Raw genomic sequence first — 25687 nt, forward strand, 5'->3', positions numbered from 1 at the left:
CCTCTAAATGTGTGACGCATCGTTGCTTTCAGTTTCCTCATGATGACGATTTTTTTAAAGCAGCAAAACCAGCTCTACTAAAGAATACAGTTGCTTACAAATTTTCAAAATTATTATGTTAAATAGGTTTAAGAATAAAATCCGTACATAAAAGTGCTAAGTGTGGGTCAATAACTAAAAGCTCTTACTGCCTCTTTTGCAAGGCAGATCACCATAACAAATAATCTACTTCATAGCTAGCAACACATCTTAGTTCTCTGGCTTTATCTAACACTTGAGGAGTGAGAAGGACTCTTCCTGCAGTTGCCTAGACTGCAAGAAAAAAACATTTAACAATGTCGTAATGCCACACTTTACTCTGACTCAGGATGAACAATGGCTTAGCTCTGTCCCTTCACAGAAAAAAACCAAAACCCCCCTAATTATAATGGTCACATAGGGAAGCTATCTGATGAGCTCTCAGAATGACTGTTTTCTGAAGGATACATAACTAGCAAGCACTCTCCTGAAAATAAAAAAAAACATGTCCTGCTATATCCCTATCTTTCTTGTTATAATTAGTAGATATTTAGACGGGGTTTGTGAACTGCAGATGACTTTAATTTACACCTTTCAATTCAGTGTCTATCTCCTAGCTTTATTCTCCATATATTCATGCACCTCTTCCCTGTACAGACTTCCATGTGTGAATTTCAGGAGGTCCCAATATTAAGATGTAAATAGTACAGAGGCAGCTGAATCTTCATCTACATGCAAGTGGGAGAGATTAGTATGCAACCATCTTAGAGAAGCAGTGCAAAGGTACAATCAGTTGACAAAAAGGGCAGTTTGACCCAATGCATCCATGCTGAATTTATTTCTAAGGAACAAGTGGATTAAGACCAACAGTTGCACACCCCCCCATTTGAAGCCGGTTTCTTTTTTTCACGGCATGCAAATCAGCCTGACAACCTGTAATTTTAAAAAAGTTGTAATTTTGAAGTTATGAGCTGGAATCATCAAATATGTTTCACAATAAAACAAAACTCAGCTTTATAAATATTTTGCTAGTATACATACTTTCTGATGCGTAGCAAATAGCACCTCGATTTTCAGAGGAACAGTCAGAACTTTTCCAGAAGCCATCAGTATCCAAAAACACACATTCTTCATTTGTTTCTTCATCATCTTCAGACCAGCGACTAAAACTAACATGTTTCCCATCCAGCCAGCCATAATGCTTTCCACCCTAGCAGTGTTTAAGTAACAGGGATGAGCTTACATAGTAAAAAATATGAGGTACAGAAAATGACATGATAATATATTTACACTGGCTAAACATTTACAGTGTCTCTGGTGAGAACTGTAAGTGTTCCATTGCCCTCATGATCTGATCTGCTACTCACAATGTAACAAGTTTCATTATTTTAAGTTTTGCAGTTCAAAATATGTGAATTAGCTGAAGTGGATGGCAAATTATCCAGTAGTGATGTGTAATCACTGTGTTTACGGAAGAAGGCCTAGCACTGAGATGTCCAAATTGCATCATTTGCCATCTACAAATCAATGGTGGATATAATTACCTGGTCTTGGAAAACTGGTAATAACCGAGAATAAGGTCCTGTCTCAGTTACTCCATACTGAGTTGAAAGTAATCTATTAAATACTTAATTTATTTAATGCATCAGATGCTGTGTTCCTGCCCTGGAGGATGCAAGAGGAATAAGAAAAAAAACCACATACAAGCAGCATGTTATCCTTTAAAAATCTTACATTTGAAAGTCATCTTCTGGAAATCCCCCTGTTGCTTCGTTATTTAACTTATCTTGTATCTTTCTTTTGTGTCTATGATTCCAGCACCGGAGTAACAACTTCTGTTGACCAGTTTCATTATAATGTCCTTTCATGTGATTTTTTAATTGTGCCCAAATAATGAAGTGTTGCAATAGCGAAAAGCCAGTGCATACCTGTACTGTATGCCCCAAAACGAATCATTTGATCTACACTTACAGATGAAGAAAATCAAAAGAGGAGGGAAAGCAGGTTGTCTAGTTTCCGCCTCTTCACAAAGATTAAATGGCTGTTTCCTTTAAAAATTTAAAAATACTCTCCATAAAGTATACATTCAAATTTTTATGTTTTCCCCCTACTTTGCTAGAGTACTCAGTAGTCCATTATGGACACTGGAAAAACATAACACCACAGATGCTGAGTGAACACCACCAAACTCTGTATAAGTCACTTCTAAAAAAATTCTAACTTTTTTCTTGCAATTATCTCCAGACTCATGTGCTTGACAAAAAGACAAACCCTGCAAGCAAGCCCAAAGCATTTCATTAACAGTTGAGACAGCTCTTAATCCACAATAAAGATTTTCAAGAGGTCCTCCAGCTAATGAGAGCAAAAAACAGCACCTCCTGTATTTTTTAAAATTCTTTTGACAGAACAAACAGAAGGAAAAAGAAAAACCCACTGACCTGTCTCAGGGATGTCTCCCTCAAACTCAAAACACAGACACAAATATCATGAAGTAACAACAGAATCTACATTAAGCTTCAGAAATGTATCTCCAGAAGTGTTCAATGATTCACTTTGGATTTTATTTGCCACTTCTAGTTTCTCCCTTCCAAAACAGATTTTGTGTCATCTTTCTAGAGAGGTACTGTAAACAGTGGCAATGATATTAAATCGCAACACTAATTACCTGTTTGTTTACAAAAGAGACAAAGGTGATTCAGCAACCTATGTTGCTGCCACCCTACAATATATCCCTACATTAGTCCTTTAAAAGAATTTTCTCATCATCATCATCATCAATTCATCCAGTGGAATTCAAGAACTATGTAACTTGAAGAACTCAGGGTTTAAAACATTAATTTTGAGACACTCCAGATGCTTATCCCTAAATGAAAACAGTTACCCTAGAAACTAATTTTTCACTGCATTTTTTTAACTCAGGTTCTGTTTCACACAAGTCTCAAAATTACCTTAAGCCATAGTCTGAGGGAAAACCAAAACTTACATCTCTGCTGAAGAGTCCAATCCAGAGTGGGTAATTATGAAGGGCCGCCTGAACAGCAAGAAAAGCCTGCTGGAACTGATCTGTGATGCTAACCAGATGCATCTTGTTATTTATGCATGCAGCCACTGCATCATTCCAGGACAAATTCTTCAGAATTACCATGTATTGAACATCTTGATAGCTCAATGTTTCATTAATGACTTGCTCTGTCTGGTTATCAGAAGTTCCTATACATAAAAGAGAAATCCAGTAATTAGGTAGTTAAACACTGTAATACATATTTAACTCCCAATGTCTCTGTAACAATCAGAAAAATCTTTTTGAATAACACCTGGAAAAAAAATCTTAGACAGTAGATTATGCTATAATTATAGTGAGAAGCAAGTATCTTTGACACTTTAGACAGAAAATTACATATTTAAAAATAAGTATTATTTTCATTCAATGTAGTTTAAAGTATCTTTTTTCTCAAATTAGGTTCACATCTATTTATATCTGACAGTTTTAACTAACTGCTAAATAATATATTGAATTAAAAACATATTGTATAACTTTAATTATACACAAATGGGAGAAGGCGACTGCTCTCTGCTGCAACACAGCAACAGCTAAACTTGACTCATTTATCTCTGTGGAGCCTGTGGCTTATGCAAATCTAATGGACCCCAAAACTTGTCTATGCAGATACTGGTACCACACAGTCCCAGAATTCCTTACTGCCATCCATGAGTATAGTGAGAACAGATTTTGCCTCCACGTGTGCTTAACTAATTGCAGAAAATCCACCTTGCATAGGGAGGGATATAATTCACTATTTGTGCTCCAAGCACTGAGTGTTATCACAGTTATGAGCATCATACCTGACAGCATACAGCTCAGCAATGCATGACAACTGGAGTTAATAAAAGATACAAATATTCCCGTGGATGGTAAGTTAAAGCATACAAATGGTAACCCCAAAAATTTTATACACAACCAAAACCAAATTTGCTCTCCAAAAGGTAGAAACCCCTAATATTTAAAATATCTCAAGCAGGAAAAGGCTCATGAGGGAGGAAGGAGAATCACTTCATAAATAACAGGATATAAATGTTGATTGATAGGCTGACAGGGCCATTTTCCAAACCATAAGATGATAGAAACACAATATTAATTTGATATTTACAGGTTTCAATAGAGCAGAAGAGTGACAAGGCTGAAACAGATTGTTTCAAGTGGTTTGTGTCTGTTGCCAAATGCTTTCATTTAGTAAACAGCTACAGAAGATAACCATGGAACCCAGGGTGCCATCACTCATCAAAGGGTGCCAAATTGGAAACAAGGCAGTAAGTAAAATGTTCATTTCTGAAAAAATTATTGCTGGTGATTACAGTCTCAAAAAATTCTGCAAATCACAATCATGCTAAGATTTCCAATAAACATGAATTGTTCTTTTCCCTAGGATAAAGCCCTAGGCAACCTGGACTCTCTCACAACTGTTGCGGCAACCTGCTGAGGTCCCTTCCAACCCAAGTTATCCTTAGATCCCTAACACAATGATGAGATATAAGACCAGACAATACAGGACACATTCTTTCAGTCTAAAAACCTTTCTCATTACATCTTCTATAGCTATGGCAAAGAAGCACTTAGTATTTAGTCATCCCAGACTAATAAGATATTGATATAAACAGATACACTGTCAACCCCCTATTCATAAAAATCTCCTTTTCAAATTTTTACATCTCTTCCATCCAGACTTCTAATCTCAATATCTGAAATTTCTGAAGTATTTGGCACTGAAGTAAAGAAGATTTTATATGTTAAATGGAGGTGGAGGGGTGGGAGGTGGAAATCTCTGCATATTTGAGAATGAAGGTGGGCATATTCTTGCGTGTTTTATACACCTAGGGTTTTTTTTGGTTTTTTCTTTTTTTTAGAAGATAGCATGCTCTTTACTTAAAAGGATTATTTATATAAAGGAACTTACTCAGAAGTGGGTGTGTTGAACATTAGCCCATAGCAGTAATTAAATGCATATAATAACTAAATGTGTTTGATCTTATTCCAGTAGTTGGCATTGGCCAACCCACGTGGGTACATCTGAATATTATTTTTAGTTCAGATTAAGAAATCCTACTCACACCAATGGATCTGTATGAAGCTAGGGAAAGCTGCATCACTCCAAATCATCACTCTCCATGTAAGCCCTCAAGTTTGCTCTGGAGAGACCAATTTCAACTTTAAGAGTCTGTGATACCTTATATTCTGATAGTACTAAGAAACATAGGATACGTTTAAGGAAGACAGAAATATTGTGAGATTCCTTCCCGGGGCTTCTCACTTCCACAGTTCTGAAAAGGAAAACGGAGTCACCTGTTCCACCCCTTGATGTACATCACCTCTATACCCATCTGCTGAAGTATGATTCCCCTGAAACCACACAGTCTCTCAGGAAAACAGATTCCCTCTGAACTGGGCTATAAAAAACTATAGGGAAAATTCTGAATGCCTGCAAAATAGGTTCCAGATCATCCTCCACACTCTGCTTTTCCTAAATTTATCTGCTCAGTCTCTACAAGAATCTTGCTCTTCAAGTGAAATTATTTACATGCATTAAAAAGTCTCCTGGCACATGCACTTTAAGTGAAAACTCTGCCTGTAATTTATTTTGACTCTTCAGACTTACCTATAGGACGCTGGCATATACCCAAGAAGTGCCTGTCAGCACAAGCAGTGAAATTCCATGTTCCAGCATACTGTGATTTGGGATCATTGAGGATTACACCGCACTGATTGTTAAATTCTTCATCAAAAAGCTGAGAGAGAGAAATACCCTTATCAGTCTAAATAAGGCATAAACATACTTGTGTAGAGATGAAGTAACATGAGGCTAGGAGAACCCCAGCTGTCTGAACTTGTTTAAGAGGTTTCAAAGGAGTGGTGCAATACAGCTTACCTGTTTTACAAACACTACCAGGTGCCTGGACTTAGAAAGATTTCCTAAGTTAAATACACTTCAGAAGTTGTCATCCAAATAAAGGTAAACAAAACTCCATTACTGTCAGTCATCTTGTTGGCCAATTAAAATGACTAACTAGGGGATTTTGCCTGTTACATGTTTTTTTGGTTTGGGGTTTGTTGATTTTTTTTAAGGATACCGTTCCAATGCCTTATTTTTTTTTTTTTTGGATACAGTTCTCAATAGGCAAGAGAAGTCAAAAGCCAGAACTTACATCCAGTGGAATTTTCCTTAATCTTCCTGTCAGGAGTGGGTGAAAATTACTATACATCAGTCTGCTCTCATCTATCCATTTGTTTTCTCTTGTGCTGAACAGAAACTGTAAACCAATCCAAATATCTTTTGGCATACCAGGAAGCAAGGATGTTATATAATCTGTTGGGCAGAACAGTAAATGTATATACTGTGGTTCAGAAAACAACAGTAAACATCTGAAAAAACAGTTCACATAAGTAAGATAATGCAACACCTGCTCGTATTAATTTTCCCAACCCTTCATGATTGCCAAATGCTTACCATCCCTTACTTCCATATGGTAACACCTTTCATACTGATTTTATCTGCAAGGAGCAGGCTACTGGCGTTTGTCCTTCAATTTCTGAGCTGAGAAGCAGATTTAACCTGTTTCTCTGCCCACTACTTTGTATTCCTGCACTTACATCTAAATTTCAAAAGCTGCATTTCCGTAAGTCTGCAAGATCTTCTACTGTCTCCCTACAGAGATAATAGAAGAGCTCCCTCCTGCCCTCTCTGAATTGATGAAGTCTTATCTCCCATCTTTCTCTCCATATACTATAAATCAGAACAGTTTTAAGATTCTGGCAGAGTTTTTTCACCCCACCATCACAGAAAGCAGGACAAGACAAAAGAAGTCAGGTTTAGTTGGAAAAAATTCAGCTAGGCAAGCCTTAAATCAGATCCCTCTTAATGAGCATTCTGCAAGAAACAATGGGCTTGGTAACCCAGCAGGCACCAAAGGCATTCATTAATCTTGACTAGATTAGGAAGACAAACTGAAGCTATGTAATTAGCTACTGCTGACATGTTTTAACCATTGGCCACATGCCAGACTATGTCAGAGCTAATGCCTGGCTGTGCTGATTATGTCAGCGACCTAATGCCACTGGGAAGCGTAGAGGCAGCCTACAGAAAGAGACACACTTCTTCAAAAGACTGTGTCTTCTTTCCATATAGGTGACCTCCACTACATGGGGGAAAGAAAAACAAACAAGAAACAATAACAAGCACTTTCATATGCACCAAATCACACAGAAGATCCTGCTATGTAACATTTCAGAATGGCTATAGTTTTGCAATCTTAAAAGCATCCAAAAACATGCAGGGCTCAGACATGTATGTTCCTGTATATGATCCTATTCCTCCCCAAAAACAGAAGTTAAAAAAAATTACCATTCAGTTGCTGCCTGCTGTCACACTAGTGACCTCTCTAGTCTACTAATGGTATTTTGTTTGGCAAGAGGTTATTGGCTTATAAAGAAAATATGTCCTGTGGACATTGCAGAATTCAACCGAGCTACTTCAGCTATACCCCCAGAGAACTCTTAATTACCCACAAGAATATAGTTGCAAATTCAGCTGTATCATTCAGCAATTTATTGCTGAACATTATGTGCAGCCAATGTGTACCCATTTCTTCCTCACTGCATACCCCTCATTGACTCTAGCTGGCAAGATAGCAGAGAGGTGGAACAGTTCTGTGTTTTGCAGTCCTCCTGCCTTCCATCCTCCCATCAGTGCCCTGGAGAGCCTGCAGGTGGTCAGTTTGGACACACTGCCATATTAAGCTGCGTGGCACGCACAGACACAGAGGGTCCTATGTGGTCCAGCAGGCATTGTGTTTGCCACCTTGTTCCCACACAGACAGCTGAGCTTGACTTGGAAGCAGCTCCCAAGGTAGTTTTCACAGAGCAAAGTCTACAGTCTCAATTATGTTTTAACTTGCAAAGCAAAACATGGGAATTCTTCATTCAGTGATGACCCTTCTATATTCAACTCTTAATGCAAAGTTTTACAATTTTTTTTCTTGTTATAGCAAGTCAAGATCATATAGAGAAGCTGCTCTTCAAACTGGCTCAAACATCTGCAGACTGCATTTCCATGTTATGTTTCCAGTGATGCAAACAATAGACCACACATTTTTAACTGGTCCTGGATTTTAAGAATGTTCCCAGTATGCCTGTAGATAACGAAATGATTTCATGTTCAAGTTCTTAAGCAGAACTATTCTGAATTTAGAAGTGAAGCTGCATATTAAAAGTGCCCCCAGTTCACCATCGTACCTTGCTCAGTTTGATCTGAGATAGATGGAAGAGAGCCTCCAAAAGTTACACACTTTTCATTAGCTGCATTAAATGTTAAATATTCAGGGTTCATCTTCAGGAAACACTGCAAAACAAACATAATGAAACTGATTTTCATCCTACCAGTCGGCTTAAAAAATAACTCAATATGAAAAGGTTCTTAAACCAACCCTAAAAACCCACTTCTCATTTCCTGCAACAACATATAATTATTTTTTGCAGGAAGCAAGGAACTTGATACTAGCTGCAAGCATTTATTAGATTCAGCAGGATAGCTAAATATAAAATGATCCCATTGACTAACTCCTCATTCACTGAGGATTAGAATTCAATAATTTTTATTGGCTACATCAGAATCATGTACTGCTTTAGGAAAGAGAACACATGAACTCTACAGTCATTTAGTGTTGGGACAGGAACCTGTATTGTAATGCCTTGTATTGTAATTATGTTTTGGGGAAAACTACATGGGAACTCAAAAGCGTTATTATGCAATGACATGAAGTAAATTTGCAAACCTTAGCACAACATAATGTGCAGATTTGATGGACATAAGCAGAATAATGGTGGACCAAACAACAGGAATGAGTCTCACTAAGACTAAGACTTTAGATGACTGCCTAAAACATACTACTGAAACAGACTATATTATGGCTTCTGATCTGTTGGTTAATTCTTAAAAGCTGCTTCAAATTCTTAAGTGAGTTAAGTCCTTAAGGCAAGTTAGGAAACCATCCGCCAGCTTGCCGCCTGCCTACGATTACTCAGCAAGAGAATCAAGATGCTTCTGCCACAGAAACCTCATCCTCTCCCTTTCTAATCCTTCTCTTCATTCAAGTAGAGCTTAAGATTAGACAACACAACACAATAAATGTTCTTGGACCTAAACACGTGGTGATGGGAAAGCAAAAAAAGCCGAAAATGAATGCTTTGAAATTAAGAAACTAGCAATCCTGAATAAGAGAGAAGTGAGGGAGATTATTTTAATCACTACACACAGTTTTCATAGTTTTCAAAAGCCTACTTCATTCCTCAACACAGGGGCTACCTCCTCATTTCTTTCACAAGAGCATTCCATCTAACCGGAAATGAAAAACAGGTAAGGATGATGAATCTGTATTATCATTGTACCTTATTCCGGAACTGATGCCAGCCTTTACGGCAACCTCCTCTGACTGGGCGGTAACTGGGATCATGTTTCTCTAGTAAGGAGGCATTATTTTTTTCACAGATGAAGGGTAGTTTCACATTACAGTTCACTGGGTAGTCTGCAGAAATAGAAGTTTTAAAAAGCAGTTATGGTAATGCCACATCACATTCCAATTCCCATCCATACTTTATGACATGACAAAGACCAATACGAAGGGAAGTCCTTTTCAGTGCAACCACAGTGAACTACTATGCAATCTAAAGCACTAAAAATAACAGTAGAGAAAAAGGTAAAGGTAAATGATTTATACTGGACAGTAATATAAAATTCCTAAAAAAACAGAGTCTGACCCTTATTTCCAGTAGTAACACTTCACATAGGCAGAGAAAACTTGAAAACAGAAAAATAATGAAAAAAGATTTTGTATATGAGGACTAATCTCATATTCTGGCATAGAGGGTGTGACCTAAATGTCATTAAAGCCAAAAGGAATCCCTTGGCATCTACATAGAGAGCATCAAGCCTGCACTGCTTTACATGACTTCTACAGTAACTGGACTGACTTCCTATTCAAGAGCAATTTTTGGTTAACAGAGATGAAAACAGTTCAGCAGCATATACGTGAATGTTGGGGAAAATGTGATTTAAAGTCAAAATGGTAGTAGACAGGAGGAGCATCTTCTCCAGAGGTTATAGATTTTCCCCAATATAAAACAGTGTTGAAAAAAGGAAATAAGCTTCAAGTACCACCAGCTGGCTTTTCCATTAATTTGTATAGCTCTTACAGTATGACTCCACTACTTAATGAAATTTGCACCTCCAGATGTATATATGGTTGCAAGTATGCAGTCAAACCTGCTTTAACTAACACAACTCTCAGACTTAAATTCCAGAGCTCAGGATACTTAGCATAAACATAGAAAGGTAGCCACCAAATCGAGATTTTACCTAACTAATGTATGTTGCAAAAAGAATGACAATCAGTCATCAAAATTTGTCATCTGAATTCAGGTTTGCCTCTGATCATCAAGAAATATTACCCATGGCTTCTACCATGAGGAGGTAATAAATGATTCAAAATTCAATCAGATTATCATGAAGAAGCCATTCACTCCTAATTCAATATCATTTGCATCCAATATAAGAATTTGGGCAGAATGGTAATTACTTCTTTTAAAAAAAAAATAAATATAGTAATGACAGATGGGGTAAAAAAATTAAAACAGCCTTACCTCTATACCAGTTCTTTCGAGAAACATACCAGCACTCTCTCAGGAATCTATCATGGAAGCGTGGAAATAACTGTAAACTGGATATAAATATTTCAGAGTTAATCTCCAATCCAATGTGACCTTCAAGGGGAAACTCTGATAGCAACAGAGTCAGTACACACAGAAATTTGGGCTGGTAACTGTTTCTAGATGCCCTACAAAAACTAGACTAGGAATAAATACATGGTAGGTTCAGCAGGTATGTACCATGCTCAAATTAACTTTGTTGAGATGTGCAGAGTGAGGTTAGTTATCACCATGCTGAAATCAGAGCACATAGTCAGGACAAGTGAGGGAAATGGGCAGTAACTCTGGTTTTCTTTTCACAGTAGTATATTCCTATAATATTTTGGAAAGTGAAGGACTTTCCTTCTAAGATGCCAGTGAATCTTCTCTGCAGCCATGAAGAGCATGAAGCAAGGCTTGTTGTGAGTCATCTCAACTCTACAGGACTATACTAAAAGCCCTCCAAGACTTAACTGAAAGAGTGATGTTTTAAACCAATTTCGAATTCCACGTTCTCAGGTATTCCTCACATGTTTTCAAAGTCAACAGACAGGGCTTTTTGGTTTTGTCAGTTCTGCAAGTATTAACAGAACATAGAGGTGGATTTAAAAATCCAATAAAAGCATTTTAAAGATCAAGGGAATACATTAGCTACTAGGACTACAGATTTCAAGGATTCCCATGACAAGACTAAGGTCTCTAACCCCAAAAGCCCAAAATCCAGAGGCTCTGATAGAGGCAAAAGAAATAGATTATTAATTCAGTTATTATTAAATTACTCTGAATCAACTATTCTAGTTAACTGTATTCTTGAAAAGCACATCAAGTTTGCAATAAAGCATCTTATAATTGTTCTACATACGGTGAATGATAGCTGTAGCCATAATCAATAAACTTCAGCCACCACTTCTGTTCACTGTTTGATAACTGTGGAAAAAAAAACAAAACCCAGCATTTTATAACCCACAGAGAAAGAGCTCCAGACTCTACTAAAGATAAAGCAATGACAAAATTAGTCACAGAGGTATTGAAACATTTTTGTAAGATTCCTTAGAAGGTTGTACTTTCATGCTATGAATACCACAAACCCCTTTCAGCAAAGCCTATCAGACCATCATGCATTAATAATTAAATCTTCTCATCAGGTGAAAAACTATGTCTTGTCCTGTGCATAAAATTAAGAACTGGCACAACTGTTAATGAAATATTTGCAGACAATGAGATGCTTATACAGTGGTCTTGTTATGACACTTTTTGTCCATTTGGAGGGGTTTGGTTTTTTTCATGTTTTTAAGTCTACTTTTCTATTTAAAAATTTTTTTACAAGGCTGCCATTAAAATAATTCTCTTTTAATTCATCTTTTCCCTTTCAGTATAATTGAGAGGCCAAAAGGAAAAAAAAAGAAATTAAGGATTAACGTTTTGTTATATCGGAAAACCTGGTAAGAAAATTTCCCTACAGTGTAAAGTGACTGTTAAAAGAGATTACACCACCTTACCTTTTCTATTTGAGACAGTATTGCCCTGAGTTTAGGGTAAGACTCCACTGAGGCTAAATCACTATCATTTTTTTGACAGTAGAAAATAGCTTCCTGGTAGCTCAAATTCTTATCTGGTACAAACCACAGCTCTGCTCCATCAACAACAAGTGGGGTTCCATGAATTCCAATTTCATCTACGCAGAAGAAATATCACATGTGTAAGAAATCAATTCTGAAAAACTAATCCTTTTCTGAATGTAGTAAGAAATCTCAGTTTGACAGAGTCAACACTCTGCATTCTAAACTCTCTCAGAATCAAATTCTGTCCATCATAACCTTTCCTGGTATCAAACAAGTATTGCAGCAGCAATGTAACAACACTAATAAAAGATATTGAGTATAAACAACCATAGTGGAAGAATACACAAGAAGTCCATTTACCTGGTATGTACCACTCAGGTGTCTTTGGAGTGCTACCTGTCCAAAGGAAAAAAGGAACAGTCACTTAGAGTTCACCTTCTACCAAGACTGCAGCCACCAATAACGGAAGCGATGGTTAGTACTCATATTTCTCAGTATCCATGATGGAAAAAACAAAAGGAGAAGGAAATCACACACAGGTTTAATAGTTTAAAATGAGCTGATGTAAAATTAATGGAGTATTGCATACCTCTGTCTTAAACATCTCTGGGTTTTTTTAATCTCTCAAGCAGAATACAAGCATCTAAGTAGTATATCTACCAGTATCCCACCACAACGAGAAAGCTTCATCCCCTGAAACATCTATTATTGGGCAATACTGACAACTCAGTTGTAATAAACTCTTTATATGAACAAATGGATGTAACTGCAGTTTACCTTTTGTTATCTGGCAGACCCATTCAAGTTTAGCTTCACAATCAAAAGGCCTGAAGTAAAATTCCAGGTCTCTGCCTTCATGGAAATAAAATCTCCAAAATGACCTCCGTGAAAACTGGGAGGTCTGTATAAAAGTAGAAACAGAGAACAGAGTTAGCGCAGCATAGCCTCTGAAATGTAGAATTACACTGTATTAAAAAAGTACCTTGCCAAAGTCAGTGTATTTTATGGTGTTGTTAGTCCCACAGTATATTTTGCAAAAAATAAACATATACAACTGTAACTTCAACTGTAACTCCCCACATGAAGGAATTAGGTAAAGGCTTAAGGTCAGTTACATACAAATCTTTTCGAGCAATATTATTTCTTAGGGTTTCTGTGGCACACAGGATCTCATAGATGCTTGTTATTAAATTATCTATTGCCACTTGTTCCCCTGAAATGATTCTCATTTCTGCTGAAACTGGCACAGAAATAATCTTTCTTATTTAAGATTATTTCTTAGAATCAAGCTTAAAGAACTGACTTCACTCTTGGTGATGTCTCCAGTAAGGAGAATTTCTTATCATCTACTGAAATAACTAGCAGGTAGGAGAGGGAAGTTACTACATTCACAGCATCCCCTTCAAACCGCTCTCCTTAGTCTAAAATTTTTAGGAGCTCAGTGCTGAACCAGCTTCTCAAGTCTGGGGTAATGAACACAGCAGAAGAGACTGAAGGAATGGCTGAGAACAGAAGCAAAGGGATGCAATTATCCTTTCCTTTATTAAGTCCTAAAAGCAGAGGTGGTTCTAATTACATTAAAAGGGATGGTATTGGAATGATATTGTAAAAAGTCAGGTGATGCTTCAGAAAAGTTAAAGGCCATTTTAAATCTCATGCCATCAAGACTAAATTAAGTAACAAAGAACATAATTAGGAATTACGCAGAGGTCTGATATTTGAAATTAAAAACCAACATGGCACTTACAGTCAATTTCACCAGTGAACAAGGAAATACGCAAAATAAACACAAACACACGCTCTATCCTGGCTACTGCATTCCCCTACTTCAGGTTTCAAACTTTTTCTTAATTTGCAGTTCAGAAAAACTAATTTAGATTTTAAAAAGTTACAGGTAGGGCTCTGCTTTTTTGTTTTAGATGCCATGATACGTCCCTAAGAGTTTAATATATTAGAGATACATAGTATGGCATTATGCAATAGCAAACAGCATTGTTACTAAAATATTTTGTAGTTAAAAAGGTTCAAAAGAAGTCTTATGAAAAGTTATCATTAGCACAGTGCTTGGTTCACAAAAAGCTATTTGAATAAGGATAATCAGTAACAGGTGTAGATTGATAAAGGAACACTAGCAGCTTTTTCACTATGTTAAGAAAACATCTCAACCTAAATTCAATATACGCCTGGAGAAAGTATTTTTTCCAAGTACTTCCAAGTAAAAATATGCATGTTGTTATTAAAAATCTTGAAACTAACCTTTAATGCAGCACAGTCTCTTGTATCATATTCATCTTCCAGATACTCGAGTGGCATAACAACACTAGTTACCTACATGGTGATGGACAGGATGAAAGAATCAGCACTGTTTGCTGTGGTAAACCCAAGAGAAAACCGTTCAAACCTGGGGTCCCATTATGTTTATTACTATTAAAATATGTGTTGAATGGCAGTTACTCGATCAATTTTGAGTCTCCATATCTGTTATTGTGTGGAGGAAGAACTCACAATTTCAGGCAAACAAAACAATTACATTGAGGAAGATATTTTTGGAGAAGTCTGACATATCAAGGAGATGAACTGATAAACCTTCCCCTCTGTTGTGCCAAGAGGACACCTTGTTCTCTCCACCAGCTCTTAGATGTTTACTACTATATTTCTATTAACTACTGCTATATTAAGTATTTTAATATAATGGAGACAGAAATCAGGTTAACCTTATAAAGATATGTTTGTAATTGGAAACCCGCCTGGATGATAGCTCTTAAGTGTACAATCTTCTTCTGAACTATTAATCTACTGAAGGATTTGCCATATTCTAATTAACATATTTATCAATTTACTTTCAATTCAACCCAAGTTGAAACAAATCAGGACATCATGTTTCCAGGTTAAAAGTTAACTTACGGGTTTATCATCACTCCACTGCCAGGTTCCTAAAGAATCTGGACTCCTCTTATTCATTCCAATCCATACCCATCTGTCATTGCTGTAAACAAACAAGATAAAGATCTTACGCCAAGCATATGGTTTAGCACATTTAATAAAAAGATTGACCTTTATGGCATTACTTATGATCAACCAGCTGTTGATCACAGAAACAAAGGTTTACTACTGCAAGTTGTAGCAGTTCAAAGAGAAAACAGGTATAAGGGCTAGGACCTCTTCTGTACAGAAGAAAACTAACTAACTCAGATAATTCCTTTGTTGGTTGAATCACCACTTCATCGGTTGTCACTTGATGTAAAGGTCTCTTTTCTACACTTTTCTTCCACAATCACACACAGAGTGTTTATATGCCTTGGTTCTCTTTCTCTTGTCCATCTTAGGCCATCTCTCTCTCCACCACCAGCTCAAATATACTCTTCCTCGAATCACACAAAAGCTTTTACTCACAAAGCACAACTGGCATCATATTTCCCTTAGCTTTGTCAGTGATATAAACACACCAAATATGGGCACCTATTTCAATTATGCACATTCATAAATGTGGTATAGACTTAAATAAGCACCTAACACCATCAATTTCAATGGTTGCATAAATGAGTGGCAATAGAAATTACAGTCCAGTCGGAACTGTCTTTTTTCTACATTTCACTTCTTCACTTTTCATAAGCAAGGGATACTTAAATCCAAAATTTCAACTGTGCTCCAAGATACTAAGTTGCCTGAAAAAATGGGTTTACAATGTATATACTCAAATCTGCAGTAAGAACCTTTACCATACTCTTTGCTATTGCTTATGAATCTAAAGATGCTATAACAAAGTTAAATGTGCTAGTCAAACTGCAAGGTTAGCCTTGTACTGCAACTTCTCAGAGTATCGATTTTGTGCTAGTTACTGAAGTTCATGATAATTCACTCTAATCCACTCCCCTGCCCAAGAAAGGCAACAGACACTTTTCTGAATGACAGTATCACATGGAAGCAGCAGAGGAGAGAAAGACCATGAGTTTTCTATGAAATCGCACCCTACATGAAACCCTACTGCAAAAGAGCTGTGGAACAGGTACTCTCACCAAAGTGGTCTGACAGCAATAGTAAAGTATTGATGCCACAGTACAGGGCTCTTGTAAAACTGTATCAGGAGTACTAATTCCATAAATTCACGTTGTATCAAATACAGAGAAGGAACACAGGACATTTGAGGAAATTAGCGTTCAGGCTATTAATAAGAATTAAAGATTTTTTCTTGTCCAGCCTTTACAAAGAAAGACAGGAAAAGGATATAATTATTCTTTATAATATTTTAGGAGACTAAACCCCCAAGAAGAGGAGCTATTTGAGCAAAAAGGACATCAAGTCTGAATGAACCACATCTCAGAAATAAATTTAGGCTCGAAAATGGAAAGAGATGTCTGACCAGCAGAGGTCAGAGTTTGGAAAAGGCTCCCAAAAAAGTAGTGCTGACAAACTTAACAAAGACATTTAAAGTCAGAACTTGGAAAGTTTATGAAACTGACTTTATTACAAGGAGGGATGGACTCAGACCCAGGCTTACCCGCACAAGCAATGTTATGAAATCACAAGGCAATGTTAAGAAAGTCTTTGATAAGGCTGTGCCACTAGCTTTCTACACATATGACCATAAAGATGCTGAATAGCCTGAAAATTCTGATGGTGCAGCACCAGGAAAAACCTTAGCCCAGAGTATATGGGCTAAGTACATGTAATCCTAGAAGGGCAATAGTATTTTATTTGGTAGAGTCCCCTTTAGCATCAGCCATTTGAGAAACTTGTTTCAAAAGGATTTGCAGTAATTTGCAGTAATTACCTGAGAATCTAGAGCAATTTTTCAAAGTCTGTCAACTTGTATTTGGCTTTTAGGTAATAAATAGATTTGAATTTAAAAAAAAAAAAAAAAGTGTGCCAGGTCAAGAATTAGCTATTCTCCCACTTTACAATTACTGGCCTGCAAACAGAACCACATTTTCAGCTGACTAGGCTCCTACATATTAACGTACATATTTTGCTTCTTTCGGAACTGTTCAGACATGACCATGACTAATTCAGCAACTACTACACTATACTTGACAGTACTTTCATGCCTTCTGATAGTCCTCTGAAATTATACTATCATCTCATCACAGGAAAGAATTCCAGCAACTATTTAAGAAAAATACTAATTAAGACTCTTTATTGTAACTAATCTTGCAGCACGGAATTTGTTTGTGCTTCAGGCATCTGTCTTCTCATTGCAAAGCATTTAAAATCCATCCTACGGATTTGTATCAAAATGGATTTATCACTGCCAGAGTATTCTTTGAGCTACACTCCTGGAACTGTCTCTAAAACCTAGATTATCCTGAGTTTTAACCTAAAAAATAGGTGCAATTTGTGCTTTACAATGGACTCCACGCTGATTAACAATGAAAGATCCTAAATCTCCAGCAATCCCTGCAGAATACTGGTGGCTTTTCTCTCACATAGAACTAAAACTTCATAAAAGTCAATGTTCTACGGGAGTGGATAAATACTGTGTAGACTGATGTAAAGGGACTATAAACCAGTAATTTTTCTAGTTGTATTCTAACTGCTGAAAGAGAAAAATTATTTTTTCTGTCCTTTATGTCAGCTCCAACACAAGATTAGGAGCCTCAGTGAAGTTATTGGGATTTGTAAGTCAATCCAGTTCTTGGCGTGAGGTAATGTGTACATCTGGGCCAAGTCATTAATGGTGCAATTTAAGGCACCATTTAATCTTAGGCAGCACTGGCCTAAATCTATGTATGAATCCCATCTAAACCTCTGTTCTTCCTCCTGTAACAGGCTACTGCACTAGCTAAATCACATCCTGCTAATTACCCACTCTTGAGTGGAAGAGAAGCTGAATTAATGCAATTACTACAGCCTGCATCTCAGCTTTACCGCTCTTTTAGCCAGCATGTTAAGATCAGTTTTTTCTTTCAAACTCAAGTATTCATGAGGCTTTCTTGATTCAGAACAATTACAGCAGCAGAACTGTTCATATAAAAGGCAACTGAATTCTTTCTAGTAAGGTGTCCTCACTGAAATGTTATTTCTAACCAATCCAAGGTATTACCCTCCCTGTGTCCAGGGCTGCTGCCAGCTATAAGCTGCAGAATGCTCAAAAACAGAGTCCTAAAAGAATGGAAGTAACCAAACCAGATCTGTTCTGCCTGTATCATGTCCCTTCAAGTGAAAAGAGGTTCTCTCCTATTTCTTCCAGACAGGGGAAGGTTGGCAGGCAAAGTTCATTTTCCTTTCCAATGGCAATAGCCTGACTTGGCTGGAGCAATTCTAGCTCTTGTTTGCCTCTAAGGTGGAATCCGAGTAAAGAACAGAATGGACTAGGCAAGCTGCCCTTTTCCTGGTGAACCAAACTGACTCTTGCTAACATTTAAAAACAAATAATTCTCAATGAGTCACCAGAGAACTGTGCAAGGGGAAAAAACCCGAAACCAAAAGAGCAGAGGTGTGGCTCCTTCCCCAAGCCGAAATGAATGCACTGAATGAATACTCAAGGTCAGAGTTTGCACTGACTAAATAACAGGGAATATGAACAAACTGCATGCCAGTGCACTCCAGAAGCTAATCACATCTAACATTACCTTAGGAAGATTTCTCCCAGTTAGCTAAGTTATTTCTTCTTGGCAAAATAATTCACTTGGTTTCCTATCTCCTTTCTCAAATGAGCTTAAGTTTCAGACAAACTACCCTTGACACTTGACCTCCAAAATATGCTATGTAATCACCACCTCTGAGTAATATAAAAGCATAAATATCTTCAGCAATTATATTAGCTAAACAAACAAACATTATTTAAAATACTTCAGGTAATATCAAATATGTAGTATTCCAGTTCAGAATGTTCTGAAGTGCTGAAAAAGGGGGTAGCTCAGACAAAAATACTGTGTTTTCAGTTATATTTGACATGTGTAGTCACTGCAATGCTGACTGCAAAGTCAATTTATATTGGGCTCTGTATGTTGTCCCTTATCTTAAGTTCTGGTAAAATAAAATTGAAGTACTGGGACTTTCCTTCTTTCAGACTAAGTTCAAGTTTTCTGAAGTATGGGAAGTGCAGGAGCATTGTGTATCAGCTGACTTCCTGGAAAGACAGAAGTCTCCATCTTTAAACTCCTAAAAAAAAAATGGTCATCAGCTATAATTAATAGCTCAGATGGTCTGCAAGCTGAAAAGCAGTTCCAAGTACTTGTAGGACAATAAAATGTTACTTCTCTATTCACATTTCATAGTAGATTAGGTACACTAAAACAAAATCTGTAATTGCAAAAGTGTCTAATAAGATCTATAGCTATAAATAATTTCTGCACTGATTTTTATTTCAGGGACTTCAGTCAATTTAGCAAAGGAATCACAAGTGGCTTTTACACAAGCGAAACTATCTATATATAGAGCATACGAGTTTGGTTTTTTCTCTTCTTAACATAAACACTGAGTAATTTTCATGACTTGTGCACTTCTAAAAAAAGTCCACTGTCTTTTCAAGAAGGCCTCTCTTCAGTCATCAGGTTTTAAAATTTAATCACAGTGTTGTGTGCTGGCAGCTTCTGATATAATCCTGATTTAGTTTGTTGATGAAAAAATTTAGATCACATAACTGGCAGCATTTGAGTTTAAGCTGGCAAAGTTCTGAAAAACCAGGCTGTCAATCAAAAAAAACATATTACACAAGGATCTGACATCACACCAATGCCTAATAAAGCTTTGCAGTGACAGTTCATTTGATTAAAAATAGAGGTTTAAACTCATAAATTATGTAGCATTTAATTTGTTGATACCAGAAAACTCAGCCCACCCATCTAATGCCCATATAATGTTATTGCAGTTATGCCAAATGGGATCTGTGCCAACCAGATTGCTGGACACTACATTATGCATATTTTCAAATGATAGCACCCAGTTTAGTCAGAAGCATGAATAAAATATTTCATGAATAAAAATGAGGTGTATCTGCAAAACTGGAATAATAATTTGTCTCTTAAGACTGTACCAGTAAAGAATAGGTACAACTACCATCTAGCTGTGCCAAAATTCAACATAAAGAAGGAAATACTTATTATAACAAGAGACTTAACTTGCTTTGAATATCTTCCATTACATACATTTCTCTTTTCTTGTGCTGCCTCTAGCAATGTGAAATATTTACCCAAGCTGTATTCCCTTGACATTTTCCAGCAAGGCAGTTCAAATGCCACATCTAGCTGTTTTTACTGTGGGAAACACAGTTGCTGCACACTGTCTCATACTTGCCATTCAGGGTCAGCAGCAGCATTTGTGATCTACTGCAGAAAGCAACGGAAATCAAAATTTTAGAGCACAGCCAGTTTGTTACCTTATCATTTTTCTCAGGATAGAATGAAGTGCCTTGACTTCTTCTGAGTGACTAAAACTAGGCAGATGGCCTCCAAGTGCTTCACAGAACCTTTCTGCCTCTTCCCAGGTCCTGGTTCGCAGCACTCTTTCACTGTGGAAGAACTTCACAACAGCCAAACATCAGAGCAGAAAATGACACAAGTGACAGTGTTTTTAAAACATTCCTGGTACTACTGAAATGTGATCACCTGAGATTTAATAACCGGTATTTCCACAGGGAGAGAATGTCACTTTTTAATAATTTTTTTTTCCAGTTTGTTTGACAACAGCCACACTCTGAAGTTTAGCTGACAAAATTTATTTCAAACTCAATATATTCCATATGACAGACTTTCTCTGTTTTTCTTTACCAGAAAGATTTTAGAAAACACCACCCAAGTCATTCCAAAACTCTAAGTCAAAGTGTAAGTTTTAAGGGATGCTGTTCTTTCAAATTTATCATGAACTGCGAAGCCTAATGTTCACTGAAACTGTACTCGCTTGGGTGCTGCGGGTGAAGGAAGTTCTTTGGCACACTCTCTGCTACCTGTATGCATCAGAGTTGCAACTTTGGCTCATACACCTCAGTTAACATTTCCACTTGATCCCCTTGGTTTCAGTCCAAGCCAATTCCCATCAGCTGGATCTCTCTGCACAGACATCCTGCATTTGGTCAACGACAGTTTTGGAGAATCTGCTAGGGCCAGCTGTCATGTCCATCAACTATGGGACAGGTATGCTGCACATCAGCTAGACCTACCCCTCGGGATGCTTGCCCACACCCTTGTTATTCAAGCTGGGATTCCCCACTTTGCTACATGAGCTGTTTACAAGAGACAGTTCATTGCAGACACTGAGTCCAGAAATAATGAATAAACAACCCAATGAACAGTCTCAGTTTTAACTTCAGGCAATAACTTTCACTGTTAACAGGAGGGAAAAACCTGCATTTCTAAATACAAACTTGTTTAAGCCATTCCAGCTAACAGTTCAGCTGCTTATTTCCACTGTTCACTTCAAAAACAGTAAAATACAATTGAGGCTGCACATTTTTTATATCCACACTCATACCAGAGAAAATCCCATCTCTCTTGTCTACACTGTTAAGAGTACAGAAAGGAAAAGAACAAGGGCAGGTGATGCAAAGTGCTTTCCTTCCCTATTCAGGTGTCTCCGCATGCAAGTTGGCAGCAGGGTATGATATGGGTACAGCACCCTCCAACAGCAACAGGCTCCTGAGACGGCAGCACAGGGCAAATGCTGTAGCATCAAAACCAATTCCCCCTCCTGGTGTAAAACACCTTTAAGATACACTTCAGAGCAGCTATGCACCACATAATCACACACTTGCTCCAAGACAGTAACAAGCAATTAAAATCAAACAGGAATAACATTTTACCTTGTAACAGGCAAGGCCTGATCCATTGTGCCACCCAGGGGGACAGGGATCAGTTGGCTTTGGGAGCACTTCTGGCTCCTTGGGCTGCCCAATATATTTTTTGCAGATCGAAAATGCTTTAGTGGTTTTACAGTCCTTAGTTTCCCACTTTCCAAGAGAATTTCCATTGGACATGGCCACACATCCTCCTGAAAACTCTAAGATTAAAGTCACGAAAAACACATTTAAAACCATTGGCTGGTTTTCCCAAAAAAACCTGACATATTTGTGATTTACTATTTTATTTCATGCCTGGAGTTCTGTAACATGGTACTCCATTGCTTGCTCAATCTAAAAGGATAGTATTTTTATGTATTTTTTAATTTTCAAATTTACCTGGTTGCAAGGAATTCCAGTTAGAGTATGTCACAGCTTCAGTTTTTTCCCCATTCACTGTACCCCAGGAATATATTCCTGATTGGCTAATATCCTGCAAACCAGTCCAGAAGTATTTTTCTTCAACTTCGGTGTGTTTTCTCATCAGACTGTTTATAAATTCTTGCTCAAATCTGGAAATTCACAGATTGATCTGAGTCAGTATTTGAAAGATATCTGAAACTACTGAGACAATTTGAAAAATAGGCATATTACTACATGAGTCAGTTCAAGTAGTTGTCCAGGCAGTCCTGTATTCAACATGTGGTCTCTAGGCTGGGAATTCTCATGCTTCCAAGAAGGTTTCACACTGTAGGTTTACCATGGTCACACCAAACGCTAGTTTTCACTAGTTCTCAGTAAAAGCAATTCTCTCCCTACTTTTTCTTTATGAACCATTAGTTAGCATACCGAGGTTTTAATCTCTGATCTTTTTCTCCAGGACTGTACTGTTAAACCTGCCCATAAGTTACAAATGTGCTTTACCTGTTCATCACTGTAAGATTGCACCGTGTTCCAAATGAAACTTCCGTTTTATCGATCCTGTAACAGTAGTTCCCGTGTCTCTCCCATCCCTGGTTAGAGAACAAAAACCACATTTGTACAAAACAATCTAATTTAGGCATTACCTACAGGAGAAAATAAATCATTGCCAACATTGCTGATGCCACAAGCTGGCACATCATAAACAAGAAAGAAATGCAGTGTGTCGCAGCATGTCACATACAAGGTCCAGTATCATCAACTCTTCAGATTCACAGTTGTAAGAAATAATGCAGCCACAGGAATAAAATACACCACTGTTTTAGCTTGCCTGTGCAGAGTCTTCTGACCACTATGTACATTTACAGAGAGAAACACAAGGACAACAGCATAGTCCTATTCACAACAATAGGAGTTTTCATGCTGTTCCACCAACGCCAGGATTCAAACAGAGGAATACTAAGAGGGCATTACTAGTGTTTCTTTACTTCTGAGAAAAAAAGGATGAACTTACAAAATTTCTCTATTATTCAAACACTTATCCCCATATTTACACTGAAATTTCAAGACACATTAATGTGTTAACTCTTTTCTAGCCTACCAATGCCATTGGTGTCTGAACAGCACTTAAAGCTGTAACTCTACATGCTAGAGGTCTCTGAAAAGACAGTGAAAAGTACCCCAAGGTTGCGCAGGAAGAAAGATATGGGATAAACATTTTTCCTGTTGCAAGTAATGTGCCACACAAGACTGAACCAAATAACTCTGAAGGAGCTAGTAATACCATCCTAAGCTTGTTCAAAAGACAAGAGACTTCTTTTTAAGCCTTATTTGTGCTGTAACATGTTATACCTTAAAAAAAAAAAAAAGGCAAAACAACCAAACCCCTCCCACCTTTATTCAAGTCACAGAACAAAAATGAGAGCCTAGTGATGTGTAACAGAAACCTAATCTCCGTTAACAATCTCTGCATATCTTTATGTTGCAAAGTGCTTATCTTAAAGTTTAAAACATACTTAAAGCATAAACCGCAGAAAAAACGGTGTTATCAATAACATTTCTAATTTGTTTTTTCAAACAAATAAATAAAACACAACATCTCCTGGGTCCAGGTTCATAATACTTTCATCAATAAACAGGCTGATAATACATCCAGAGCCTGCTTAGGAGAATCTGAAATTTAGCTCATGCTATACACATGTCCTTTCCCAGCTAAAATGTTTCACAGATTTTACTGAATGGACAAGAATGAAATGGAAGTAGAAGAAGTAAGTGCTTTTAGGCAGATTTTAGCTTTCTGAACCAAGTGACAGTAAAAGAAATGCAGGCTATTACCTCTTCCAGTGAACATCTTTCATCTGATTTTGTTTCATTCAGAATCTCTCCTTCTTTCTTGCAAACATATTTCAATTTTTCTTCACAGGATCTCACTCTCCACTGTCCCAACTATAAGAATGAAAGGAAAAAAATATTTTAAATTCTAACATCTTTCAATTTCCATGTTTGCAGGGGCTGAGTTTCCACAAGGGGAAAGCCAAAATGCCTCTACCATAAATATTTGGGTGAGATGTCCTGGGTTGTATGCATAGGTGCATGTTTGGAAAGGAGAGAGAAAGCTGGCACATGCGGAGATGGAAGGATTCTGGATCGCATCCAAAAGGGAAAGAAAAGGCCAGGGTGGTGCCAACTCTCTTAGATCAGGAAGGGAATGGGTGCAGGAGGTCTGCTCAGATTGCTGTGGAAGCAGCTTAGACACAGTTCAGAGGAGCTGAGCACATGAGATCCAATGGCTTGCCCCACTTTTCTGCTGAATCTGGATAGGATATAACCTGCTTCCCATTATCCTAGTGACCTCCTTCCCTCACCCAGTCCTTCCTTCTTCTACACTGTATAGCCTCAGTGTCTGTCCTCTCCTCTTACCAAGGTATCTCACTACCCATCCTCACACTGGGTGGTCCAAATTGGTCCTGAAGATGGCTGAACCCAGCTTTTCCTTTCAACAGTTTTCCCCACCCCCTTCCTAGCTCTCTACCAGAGACATGCAAGAATACATTAACCCAAAACGCAGAGTGACAAGGACAACCGTCTGGCCAACAGCAGTGACAGTCTCAGAGCTGTGAGTCATTTCTTCCATTCTTTCCAGTACACAGCTAGCAAGTTTTGGTTAAATAATTTAAAGCAATTTGCTCGTAGAAAAATGATTACATGTATTTTAAAGATTATTCCAGAAATAAGATCAGTTATCTGCTTTATCCCCCTCCTTGGCTTTCACACACATCAATGTCACCTCTACTACGATGTAACACTGTGTTCCTACCTTGCCTGAATATGACACGCAGTTAGGAGTGCTGTTAAAAGGAACTTTTGGTTCATTCTGATCCCAATATGTAAAAACCACAGTCGAACGATCTGACCATTTGAACAAGGTTGGCACATCTTCATTCCTAAGACCCATCCACATTTCTTCTTCTGCATCTGCAATTTAAAATTAGGACAACACTGTAGTTTCAAAATAATATTCAAACTAATAGGAAAGGAATGTGACATCAGCAAAATTAATGTTTTTATCACTATACTGTGTTGATTTTTTTTCTTACAGTGAAAAAGGGTATTTGAGACAAGCACAATGTATTATTATCTTGTTTCTTAACTTATATTCTTGACTGTGAGTTTCACAGAGAACATAACAAAAAGAAAAAAAAAATTCCACAAACAGAAATAACAAACACATAAGCAAAATGA

At 37.5% G+C, this 25687-nt stretch overlaps 1 protein-coding gene across 1 annotated transcript in view; it reads right to left on the reverse strand.

The window, feature by feature from the left end:
- The window catches only part of LY75 (lymphocyte antigen 75), a 43847-nt gene that overhangs the window by 9379 nt on the left and 8781 nt on the right, over positions 1-25687 (reverse strand). Inside the window, exons 8-26 of the mRNA XM_027734212.2 lie at positions 25263-25420; positions 24281-24391; positions 22949-23037; positions 22424-22596; positions 22049-22245; positions 20630-20772; positions 15217-15298; positions 14569-14640; positions 13090-13213; positions 12673-12708; positions 12250-12425; positions 11613-11677; positions 10706-10782; positions 9455-9591; positions 8303-8408; positions 6217-6377; positions 5670-5799; positions 3002-3228; positions 1060-1228 (exon numbers count right to left, since the gene is read on the reverse strand). Coding sequence (XP_027590013.1) covers positions 1060-1228; positions 3002-3228; positions 5670-5799; positions 6217-6377; positions 8303-8408; positions 9455-9591; positions 10706-10782; positions 11613-11677; positions 12250-12425; positions 12673-12708; positions 13090-13213; positions 14569-14640; positions 15217-15298; positions 20630-20772; positions 22049-22245; positions 22424-22596; positions 22949-23037; positions 24281-24391; positions 25263-25420 — 2433 coding nt within the window. The remainder of the gene's footprint in view (positions 1-1059; positions 1229-3001; positions 3229-5669; positions 5800-6216; positions 6378-8302; positions 8409-9454; positions 9592-10705; positions 10783-11612; positions 11678-12249; positions 12426-12672; positions 12709-13089; positions 13214-14568; positions 14641-15216; positions 15299-20629; positions 20773-22048; positions 22246-22423; positions 22597-22948; positions 23038-24280; positions 24392-25262; positions 25421-25687) is intronic.

The sequence above is a fragment of the Pipra filicauda genome, unplaced genomic scaffold, assembly GCF_003945595.2.
Source record: "Pipra filicauda isolate LSUMZ 115617 unplaced genomic scaffold, ASM394559v2 scaffold253_size2546935_pilon, whole genome shotgun sequence".
Taxonomy (NCBI): domain Eukaryota; kingdom Metazoa; phylum Chordata; class Aves; order Passeriformes; family Pipridae; genus Pipra; species Pipra filicauda.